Source organism: Cyclopterus lumpus, chromosome 19 (assembly GCF_009769545.1).
Source record: "Cyclopterus lumpus isolate fCycLum1 chromosome 19, fCycLum1.pri, whole genome shotgun sequence".
Classification (NCBI taxonomy): Eukaryota; Metazoa; Chordata; class Actinopteri; order Perciformes; family Cyclopteridae; genus Cyclopterus; species Cyclopterus lumpus.
Window position 1 is genome coordinate 2,600,883 of NC_046984.1, and position 12,085 is coordinate 2,612,967.

At 43.3% G+C, this 12,085-nt stretch overlaps 1 protein-coding gene across 1 annotated transcript in view; it reads left to right on the plus strand.

Annotated features, from left to right (window-relative positions):
- fmn2b (formin 2b) overlaps positions 1-12,085 on the plus strand; it is a 19,015-nt gene continuing 6,930 nt past the window's right edge. Inside the window, exons 1-9 of the mRNA XM_034559092.1 lie at positions 1-1,589; positions 3,143-3,384; positions 4,950-5,146; positions 5,866-6,016; positions 6,494-6,505; positions 7,487-7,539; positions 8,333-9,318; positions 10,237-10,381; positions 11,788-11,875. Of these exons, the coding sequence (XP_034414983.1) occupies positions 1-1,589; positions 3,143-3,384; positions 4,950-5,146; positions 5,866-6,016; positions 6,494-6,505; positions 7,487-7,539; positions 8,333-9,318; positions 10,237-10,381; positions 11,788-11,875 (3,463 nt within the window). The remainder of the gene's footprint in view (positions 1,590-3,142; positions 3,385-4,949; positions 5,147-5,865; positions 6,017-6,493; positions 6,506-7,486; positions 7,540-8,332; positions 9,319-10,236; positions 10,382-11,787; positions 11,876-12,085) is intronic.

The window sequence follows — 12,085 nt, forward strand, 5'->3', positions numbered from 1 at the left end:
ATGGGCAACCAGGAGGCTAAGCAAAAGAAAGCTGCAGCAGCATCGGGTAATGGAAGCTACCCTTCACTAGATGAAGGATGGAGAGAGGGAGGAGGGGACATCACAAAGAAGGGAGGAAAGAAACTCCACGGTAAGCATGGAGGAGGTGGAGGGGGGCTGCATGGCACAGGACCAGGAAAGAAGAAAAACAAATCTGAGACCAAGTCCTCCGTTTTTTCCATCCGGAAGCGAAAGAGCAACCTGAAAGCGAAAGGTGACCCGTGTTCATCAGTAACAGGCTCAAAGGAGGACGTGTTAGTCTCTCAACATGACGAACTGGACACAAAAACACCTGAAATGTCTGCAGATGAGCTCGGACCGTCAGACACTGAGGCTGAGAGGAAAAAGAAACCAGAGCCGGGGAAAAAGGATGAAGAGGCACAGGAGCGTAAGCAGGAGATGCAGCGGGAAGCCTCGACAGCAGCCACGTCTCCCACAGAGGATGGAGGGCAGAAGGCGGGGAGCTCCGGGTCCGACACGGATATGTACAGCTTCCACTCAGCAGCTGACAACGAGGATTTGCTAGCGGACATCCAGCTCGCTATAAGGCTCCAGCACCAACAGCAGCATGGGGGAGTTACTGCAATTGTGGAAGTGCAGGCAGGGGGTGAAAAGGATCTGAGCTGGGGAGGAGAGGGGAGGAGGAAGCAGAGTAATGGGGAAGTTAATTTAACTCCTCCTGAGGAGCTTGACCTTACTCCAGAATTGGAACTTGGCTCTGATGCCCTGTCATTCCTAGAGACGGGACCTCCGACTGGCTCTGTCAAGCACACGGACCAGCAACCCACCCCACACCTCCCCTTCCACACGGAGGTGCACGAGAGGAGGGAGGAGACGGATGGGGTGGAGCATCCGGAGCTAAATGGGCAGAGAGAGAGAGAAGCCTCTCTTTGTGTGGCCACAGGCACAAAGGACCAGCATGCCTGGGTGCAGCAGCCCCCTCACACAGCCATCACCATGGCTACCGCCGGGGGGGCAACAGTCAGCCCGGTCACCATGACAACCGGTGGTAACAGCTTCCCCGATGGCACATTTGACAGTGCTGGGAAACCCACAGTGGGCACAGAGGATGCAGGAAGTGAAGGAGAGGAAAGGGAGCCCAGGGTGGATGTAGATCGCAGTTCCCCACCCGCAGACAGCCACCACAAAAGTCCTGAACTGAGCTCAGGGAACGTGTTCGAAGAAGGTGAGGGTCAGTTGGGCTCGGGTACCAGTGCCGAGTCCCTTGAGGACTGCTTGAGCGCTGGATCTGAATCCAACGGCTCTGCTGCTGCTGCTGCCGGCACCAGGGCCTCCCCCTCCAAGCAGTGTAGGAGGAGCAGCGTGTGCTTCACCCCGCTGCCTCCCCAGGAGAGCCCCACACTGGCCAAACGACTCCTCAGGTCCACCCACTCCTCCACCTCCTCCACCTCCTCTATTCCTATGGTGAAACCCTACCCTCCCATCTTCCCTTCCTACATCAAGACCACCACGAGACAGCTCAGCTCCCCAGCCCTGTCCCCCTCCCACAGCCCCTTGTCCCCGCGCAGAGCCCACCATCACCTCCACAGGTACCTGTGGTGTTGCAACATCCATTATAATAACTACATTGTTATTATTTTAGATTTAGTTTTACCTTGGACATGATTTGATAGAGTAATCTATTCAACATAAACTTGGATTTGTTTTTTTTAACTATCAAGTGATGTTATTCAGGGTTGCAGATGAAGTGGATTCCCTTTGTTAGATAAGAAGTATCATTTCAGTTTACTACAATTTTGGTCGTATTTGAGTAGTTTTGGGCATCATCTTTATTGGTACAGCCTCACCAAGGTAATTGCTGAGGTTTGTAAATGTGCTGTTGCTAAAAAAGAAAAGTCAGACGGCAGTTTCGTAGCAACATTTTAGATATGGTTTGGGTTTTACCTCCAACAAACTATTGGCTTGTTAACAACCTCTCTGACTGACTGCTTCTTTATCTTGCAGTAGTATTGTCACTCCCATATCTCAGAGAGATATAAGTGATTACAATGTTATCATAACTGATTGAAATACTGTCAAAGCTATGATTATAGTGCAAACTATGACCCTCTAATTACTCTTTTAGCATCAGTTTCGGACCATTCAGAGATGGCCTTACCAATACAACAACATTGTTATGTTGAGCTCAGTGCTGTGTAATGACGCAAAAAGGATAAAGCTGAGAGCTCCCAGGTCAAAAGAAAGAAGTCCTGGAAAGAACCAACAAAGTCTCACAAAATGCAATCCATTGGTTTTGTTTACATGGCCGATAGTCGTCCATATTTTTCATGTCCCTTGGAACTATTATTTTTTCTGGGACAACATTACGTTAAAAATGAAAGTTTGGTTTGGGCAACAAAAGCACTTAGTTAGGTTTTGGAAAAACATTATGGTTGGGCTTAAAGTAACTACGTACAGTTAGTCTATGGTATTTCTATCTCATGACCTGCCATGATACTGGGCTGAAATATTGGAGTCCCAATGTTCTGCTCTTTCTGGTAGAGAAATACATAATGAATAAAAACAAAACAGAAGTTTGATTTTGTCTTGGTTGTTAATATTTTACAAAAGTGTTTCACTTTTACTTGAGAAAAAACTGGCACATTTAACAAAATATATATTAAGTGTATAATAAAAAAATAATAAACACACCCAGCCAAGTCTTTAGAGTATCCCTCCTAATGGAGCCCATAGAACAACTTTAAAGGGAGACCAACGTGTTTCGGCCTGTGGCCTTTGTCAGGGTCAAAGAAAGAAAGAAAGAGCAACATGCATAGAAACTGTTATGATTCTGTTATGACAACTGCTAAACTATGACTGGACAATTGATAATTGGCGGTATTTACAAGATTCAACTTTCTAGTGTAAGATCTTAAAATTATATCAAGAATGCACAGTCCATAATTATGTAGTAATTGGTGAACGATAGTGACAAATATCCGGTCAAGTCTGAATTGTAAGGAACATTGATTAGCGCAAGCGTGACCTGTGTCTGAACGGCAAACACTGGTTAATTGGAGCTGATCGTTGTAATGTTCCCCATCGTTATTTGATTTTATGAGTGATCTGTTTGGAGGTAAAGCTGAAATGTTAACGTTGACAGGGCGATGCTCGAGGGCCATCAGGTCCGCAGGCAGCGCTCTCGAAGCCTCGCCGGGACCCTGAGTCGCTCGGCCGACTGGACGGAGGAGCTCGAGAGGAGGCTGAGGAGCAGAGAGGAGGATGGAGGAGGTTCGAGGGAATATCTGGTGGGCTACAGAGGAGGAGGCAGCCAACCCCTCTGTGCTACCGGAAGATCGTCCTGCGGGCAGGTTTCTACCTGCGGCTTTCAGGACGTCTTCACAGGTGAGTGTGGAGCGCTCTCAGTTTCATTGTGTTGTTTGGGGTCAAGAAGGAAGCAGGAGACACAAGTGTGCAGAGCTCTTCAGCTAGAGGTCAGCAAACAGAGTAGGACACTGGTAATCTAAAGCCTTCTAAAGCAATCTATAGCATCAGCCACAGACAGTTATAGTCTATAGTCTAGTTTTAATGTAAGGAACCATCTTACTGTGAATAATCAGGTAGGAATTCTGATTCCATGGTCCAGATAATCTAAAGCTTTACATGCAGTGGGTCAGTTTTCACTATCGCTCTCCCATACTGCTGCCACATTCTACGTTTACAATCAGCTTTCAGTTGTAAACTGATTTGATCAATAAAGCCTTATTTCAAAAATAGGCATGTTCATGTGTTTTGGGTGGGATGGAATTCTTTGTCACATTGGTCAACATGTCATACCAGGACTCTGTTCACTGATTGGCTGTGGGGGTTCTCTGGTCGTAAGTTTGGAGGCAAAAGTTAAACTCTGCCCAACTTTTAGTTTGGCTGCCGTATATTGAAGCGGCCGCCACTCCCCAACCTTCGCTGCAGGCTGCGCTTCGCTGGTTCCTCCACATGGAGCGGTGTGAATTCTGCTGAATGTCCTCAAGAGATCTCACTAGCCCACATCTTCACTCCGGTGTTTTGGCCGTCGCCATTTTGGTTTATGGTCGTCGCCATCTTGACTTTTTGCAACTAGTGCTCTGGTAGCGGTGGCGACTCATCAATCACCTTGTAGCCCCGCCCCAAAAGAATACTCCGCTTAATGGTCTATTTGACTCTAAATGACCATAATTTACTAAATGAACATCACGCTGTATTGAAGAATACTTGAAACTAGAGATTGAGACCATAAACAATGTTTACTGAGGGAATAAATCAAGAGATAAGTAGAGTCATTTATATAGACTTCTATACAACCAGAGTGCTTTTTGAGTCGCCCCCTGATGACCATGAGAATGGCTTCACTTTTCAGAACCATAGGAAGCCGCTTGTCTTGGAGCTACATGAGCCGCTCTTAGCATAACATAGCCAAATTAAGAACTCCTGTTAAAATTACTATTTTCGATCTGCTGCAATAACTTTTACCGTCTCTTAACTGTTCATGGTGAGTTTGACTGTGAAAAGGAGTGCAATGGTACACACGGCATTCATGGGAGTTTGAATGCCATGTGTAGGAGAAGCCGGGTTTCCATAACTTGACGAGGGGATACAAGAAACTTGATTTGACCATCTTAGATTTGTGCCCATTTTTTGTCCATGTGTAAAATCAGAGCATGTGCAAGACGGGGGCTTGCGGGATGAATGGATACATGCTTGCATTCAGAATAGTTCCATCCGAAGTCCAGCTCAAACTAACACACAAAAAACTAACACAAAGTAGCCTCTGATATCAGACTTATCGTGCCATCATTCCAAAGGCCGACAGCAACAATATACTCCAGTGCCCGTCTGACTATACGGAGTTCTCTCATCTAGGATTCCAGCAAATTGCTTCATAGAATGCAACATAATTAGTGACATCAGCCTTGTTTTCATCATGGGCTGTCCAGGTCGAACTCTTCTGGAGAGGCTGTTCCTGCAGCAGCAGCAGCAGCAGCAGCAGCAGCAGGAGGAGCCAGAGGAGGCTGAGAGGCTCTGCTCCAGGATCTTGGCCATGGGCCTCCTGTTGCCCTTCACTGACTGCTTCAGAGAGCAGCTGGGAGGCAGCCCCGCCCACATCAACTCAACAGCATCAGCCAAGTTCAACGTACGTATTCACACCTCATACACCTTTACCCAACTTTGAAGTTAAGTTAAGTTAAGGGTGAAAAAGCAATGGAGCCAATGAGCACAACAGGGGGACTAAACATTATCCAGGGAATGCCCAACGTCTAAATATTATAGTTGCTTTTCACATCACTCTTTTAACTCTGGCAAAACTAGTGGCTAAACGCATCAGTGTGCACTTGAAGTGCTGTTAGATTCAGGCGGTCACGTTGGTATATCTGACCTTTAAGATTACATTTAGTCTAATAAAAACTAAGTTATCTTTTAGTCTTAGAAATTCAACAATTTCCCAGGCAGCCATGTACATTACAAACCTTTTAATAATTAAACATTTTCTTTCTGTAATTCAGAATAATTCTTTACAAAAGATATATTAAAACAATCAGTTATAGAGCATAACATTCAGTTTTGTATCGGACCAATATGAAACCTTTTACAAGTTATTCTAACTTCTCAATTTAAAGGAGCCTATTTCTGGGACCAGAGCCTAGTGAGGTGAATACAATTGCCATGTTTTTGGGTGAACTATTTCTTTAAGAACCATGAATGACATTCATATTACTGTTGTGTGACATGAGAACATCAGATGGGGGATGAAAAGACTGTACATAATTTCTTCAGATTATACGCTGCCGTACACTGTATTAAACCCTCTGACATGGACAATAGAGCAAAACACTGTTTTGTTTGTTTCCTCAGCATGACCAGCTGTATACGTGGGCAGCAGTTAACCAGCCACCTCACTCCCTGGATCCCCTTGAAGGGAAACTACCGGGGCCACTTAAGGGCCCCTGGCTTCCAGTCAAGCCAGGTGGAGACAGCAGGACTGTCATTAAATCCACAGAGGCAGGTAAGATCAACACTGAAGCCTTCACATGGTCCCTATATCCCCAGCTGGCTACTTGACATGAGATGACTTGAGATGATAATACAGCAAAAGGTTCTCAATTGCAGCTCATATTTTCATTAAATAATTGTCAATACGCTGAGCTTTTTGTGTTGAACCCCCTTTTCATGTATTAATGCCCGTTATGGATGTGCAGTGTTTACACTGACCTGGGATGTGACTGCAATGGGAGGGTGGTGTCATATTTAACAAATGGAAGTGCTAATAATAAATAGTATCACACATAAGGCAACATAGCTTACTGTATAGTAAAGTACGAGCCTGAAGCCTAATGGGTTAAGTCCTCGCTGCTGTTATGATTTGATCTCCATTCAGTTTTATGCAAGAATCTTGACTTTTGTGTTTGATTTTTTTCCCTTTTATTATGTTCCTGTCTTCTTCTGAATGGGTTCATTCCAACTTTGTGCTTTGGCCTTTCAGAAGACAATCAAGGTGAGTAATCATTTCTGTATGTTGTGCGGCTGTATCAGAGTGAATATGTTCCTCTCTGTTTCATTATCTCATAAGAAATTCAGTTTTACTCATGAGGAGTGGCTATTAGACAAATAATATTTTGTTTAGCTGAAACTCTTGCCAACCTGTACCTCACCTTTTCAAGCTTGTTTTTATTATGATGGCACCATATTATAAAGAGAATATCTTTAGTTTCTCATACAACCTGGTATGCCCAGGTCACGATGATCCTCTCTGTCTTTGTTTACCTTCAGATCATCTCTGCTTCATTTTTTCTATGATTAAAATGAACACACACAGGTTATGTAAGTAACAAACTGTATGTACTGTGATTTAGGGATTGATAGTGTAAATATGCAATTTCCTTCAACACATCCACGTCATCAAATTCCTAAATCTATTCAAGATGTTAGTTCTGCAAATGTGTGACATGGGTGCAACCAAATGTGTTTTTGTAGCACATTCTCAACTAGATGTGCACTTCTTTTGGGGTTACAAATGTACATGAATACCAATGTAAATACTCTCAAACAATTCAGATCAACACCGCAGTATCACTATCGCATTATATATCACATATTCTAGTGTGTTATTGTTATTGTGTAACAGTTGTCTCACTGTTTTAAAACTCACTTAAAACTGTACTCTAGAACCCAGATTTCAACAACTTCAAAAACTACAGTTTCCACTTGTTACAAACATACAGTAAATATATGTTGACTTAGTTTTTAGGTTTACTTCAGCAACACATCTACCTGTGAGGTTTAGGAAACACACTACTTGGTTCGGCCTATGAAAAGGTTGTTGAATTAGTTTACTACATAAGTTACATAACACACATATATATATATATATATATATATATATATATATATATATATATATATATATATGAACCCTGTGTACAGAGTTTCGGTTGTACTATATTGTGCTGGCCTGCTGATTTCTCTGTTTGTTCAGAACACCATGCAGACATCTTGGATTTGACGCAGCAACAGAAGGAGAGTCAAGTGGTCAGTCACTTCACTTTTCTCTAGTTTACATAGATATATAGATAGATAGGTAGATAGATAGATAGATAGATAGATAGATAGATAGATAGATAGATAGATAGATAGATAGATAGATAGATAGATAGATACTTTTGATAAATAGATACTTTATTCATCCCCAGGGGGGAATTTGTTAAACTTTAAATTACCTTTACTTAAAGGTGATAGAGCTTTTTCCTATCTTTATTCAAGAGTGTGGTCTTTCAATTACATAATTCATATAGGTAGTGTACTCATTGATTTCACCACCAGGTATCCCCTGCTTGTGCTTGGACAGCTGTTCAAACTGTATTCTTGCACTCAGATCTATTGTTGCTTGCACAGATTTCCTGCTCTATTTTTTTCTTTGGAATGTATAAAGTACTTTCCGTTACACTGAAGCAGGAACGGTCTCACAGCTCTTTGTCCGTTAAGGTAAACAAATCGAGATAGAGTCTCATTATCAGTCACCATATTTAAAGAGCAAAGTATTTTTTGCATACGCCTCCTTAATCCATCTGATGAAAAACTAGTCTGATGCTAGGTTACGGTATTTGTTTTGTTGTAAAAATTCACAAAACGAGACAGAACTGAATTATTAACGCGGGTGCAACAGATAGCGGCAGTCCCAACGGTGCTGTAAAGCGCTTTGAAAAGTTTTGAAGTCAACAACTTCAGGACTGATTTATAAATAAGTCATTGTTCATTTGCCAATGAACAGATTTGACTAAAAAAGAGATCTCTGTTATAGCTCTTACTTCTCTCTTATTTGCAGGAGGAACGTGTCCTTCCTTCAACCAAACTGAAGGAAAAACACATCAACGTCATCCTGCAGCTGGAACAAACCATAGAGGATCTCAGGACTAAGATCGCTGAGCTGGAGCAACAGCCCCTTCCGCTGGACAAAGACAGTATGAAACCCACCCCCTCCACCACGGACAGGGAGTGTGGGGGAGAGGAGGGCCTGCTGAGGGTGGTGTGTGACGCTCACCTGCAGACGGAGGCAGCTCCCGCTCCGGGCGGCCTGGAGGCCAAGTCGGTGCAGACCTCGCCCATGGACGGCGGCTTTAAGTTCAAAGTGCCTTGCGGTGAGCCGGGCGGAGCCAACGACTCCCTGCAGCCTCCGCCGAGGCAGGATGGCTCCATGTGTTCATGTCAGCTGCAGCCTCCACCTCCACCTCCCCTGCCAGGAGGAGCAGGACCTCCTCATCCTTTACACGGACAGATTGTGGCACCTCCTCCCCCACTACCTCCTCCTCCGCCACTACCAGGAGGCGCAATGCCCACTCCTCCACCTCCACCTCCATTGCCTTTCGGTTCAGCAGGTCCTCCACCTCCACCTCCATTACCTTTCGGTTCAGCAGGTCCTCCACCTCCACCTCCATTACCTTTCGGTTCAGCAGGTCCTCCACCTCCACCTCCATTACCTTTCGGTTCAGCAGGTCCTCCACCTCCACCCCCACCTCCTCCTCTCCCTGGTGGCATTGCTCCACCTCCTCCTCCATTACCAGGAACAGGAGCCCCACCTCCTCCTCCACCCCCACCTCCAGGCTGCGGTCCTCCTCCACCCCCTCCTCCACCAGGAGCCTTCGGTGCTCCCCCAGCTCTTCCAGGAGCTCTGGGATCCCTGCCGCCTCCTCTGCCGTTTGGGCTGTACGCTCTGGGTCTGACCCAGGAGAAGCCAGCCAGGAAGGCTGTGGTGGAACCCCCCAGACCCATGAAGCCCCTTTACTGGACCAGGATCCAGCTGAACACCAAAAAGTAAGGAAGATGTAGCCCAAATAGCCTCAAGATGATGCTGCGGTTGGGTTCACTTCACTGGCGTTTTGAGCCCGAACACGATCGAGAAAAGCGTGAAAACATGCGATGCAGAAAGCAGTCAGGGTTCAGAGACACCATCTGATATCATTTTAGTGTGTTAAATGACCTACAGGATAAGGCTTTTCTTATTCTATATTATAGTATTAACAATCTGCAAAAGCATGTTTAAATCTGCTGTGGCTGTGGCTCTCCGTCCATTGGTTCCTACTGAAGTACTTAGATCTTTAAAAACATCTCACACATACAGTATATATGATTTTACTTTTTTATTTATTTCAGGAAGTCCCTAAAAGAGAGACACTTTAGTTGTAACAAGAGTTACTCAATCGGCACTAAATAGTGCATTTCTTGGTGACTATTTTCAGCAATGGACTAATCCACATGCGTAAACACTCTTCTGGACGGAGGCTCGTTTACTGTTCTTGTACTACTGGAAAGTGAATGTCCAGCAGTGACGTTTATACACATCAGCATGTGCACTTGTATCTGTATATTCTAAGACAGATGTACTCTAAGCGTAGTTTGTTCAGCAGCCTCAACTCTGATATCTTATATTTCCTCAAAGCTATGTGATGCTGAAGTGATGATTGAATACATTCATCCGCTAATTGTATTGGCAAAAGGTTTTAATTAGCATGTTTCTTGCACCTCACATCGTAGAAATGTTGGACAACGTGTGCAAACATCACAGTCCCAGGAACACATCCATTTTGAATATCAGAACAATCATTTATTTTCTTGCTAGAGCTGTTTTCTAAAGGTTCCTTATTATTTTGAAAGAAGAATTGTATAATCATACCTACTCATACTGCTGAACAACCTACCATCGATCTGTAAGGGCTCTTTTGTGTTTCTCAGGGAGGTTTCTTCTTCATTGGTGTGGGAGGCAATCGAGGAGCCCGACATGGACTTTGAGGAGTTTGTAGAGTTGTTCTCCAAAACAGCTGTGAAGGAGAAGAAGCAGCCGCTCTCCGACACCATCACCAAGTCCAAGGCCAAACAGGTCTGTGTGTCTGAGTGTGTGTTACATGCTGTATATGTACAAGTAGTATTGTCGCACCTGTAAGGTCAACAACAACAAGGCATTTGAATGACCTCCTTAAAACTCAACAGCTGTGTGTGGCTTATTATATCAATACTCAGTCGCCAATATCTTTTTTTCCTCTTTGTACGTTCCTGCAAACAACAGACAATGAATTTTTCATTCGGTCAGAGCAAGCGGCTTCTGCTGCAACACTTGTTGCAACACTGTGTACACCCACTCAACGACCACAGCACCATTAACAAAGAGAAACAGTGTATCAAGTAACTATCTTTAAATTATCAAGTAGAGAATGCTGTGGGGAAATATTTCTCAAAATCTAATTGAAGACAGTTCAGTGGGAGGGGAGGAGTAGACTAGTGAAGAAGAAAGAGAAGTGGAAGTGGACATGGCAGTCACAATGACCACTTCCTCCACAAACACTCCATGAAACACTAAATAAGTAAAGAATGATGACTCGGGCTTGCCCGTTATTATGTATAATTACCAGTAATAAGTGAGAAAGTCCACTAACTGTGGGTTTGAGGGTTGATGGATGGACTTCAGCCCAGAATACCGCTGTTCATGTGTGAAACCAAAAGTATACAATGACTTTATGTTTGTTATGTAATATTACGTAAGAAAGTCCGCTAAGCGGTGTTTATTTGCGGTTGTTATGTCACATTGTTACGTCGCGTTTTTCCGTCACGTTTTTCCGTCATTATTTTAACATAAACTACATTGTTTCTCACCGTGACCAAGTATTTCTGTTGGCTAAACCTCACCAAAGTCAACCAAGTGGCGTTGTGCCACGAGACTGACATGAAACAGAATATTTATGTTTCAGAAATGTCAACATTGAAGATATCCGTGGCTTGCAGAAACATAAAATTCCAACATTTGTTCTGGCGACTTGGTTGTCAATGAATGTTATTAAATGGCTTATTAAAATGAGAATTATTGAGTCTTAACCCTTAAATTATATTCTGTCAATAAAAAGTTTTATGATATATGATGACATCTATCATATATAAAAGCCATGCATACATATATACATACGTGTGTATACATTTGAATTAAGAATGCCCATAACATGTATGACAATACAAAGACATTTTACTGTGCAGTATTTTCATATATTATACATTTAAAAACACCAGACATTTCCTCTTGCAGAAGCTTAGACATGTTTTGTTTTATCCTATAATGTGGAATGTAACTTCATTGTACCATGCTGTCATGGATCATGACCATTATTTACTGCCATACTTATTAGTTTTAAAGTCACAGCACAATCGTTGGTACCATATCAGTGAAAATATAGAAATATGAAATGCACAGCCATGGCAAAGCTACAACACATCTGATCTTCATATCTGTGTTTTTAGGTCGTGAAGCTCCTGAACAATAAACGCTCTCAGGCGGTGGGAATTCTCATGTCCTCCCTTCATCTTGACATGAAAGATATCCAGCATGGTGAGTTCATCCGTTTGGTAATGGCTTGATATTTGGCTTGATAATGGCTTGATATATATATATATATAAGGCCCATGATTCTAAAACCCCAACAGTCCAAAAAACTTTGATTGACATCCCGTTATTCCCAACAAAAATAAAAAACATTGTTCCAAAAATACAAACTATCTGTGCATCATCCAGGCATACAGCTCATTATTATGCAGAAAG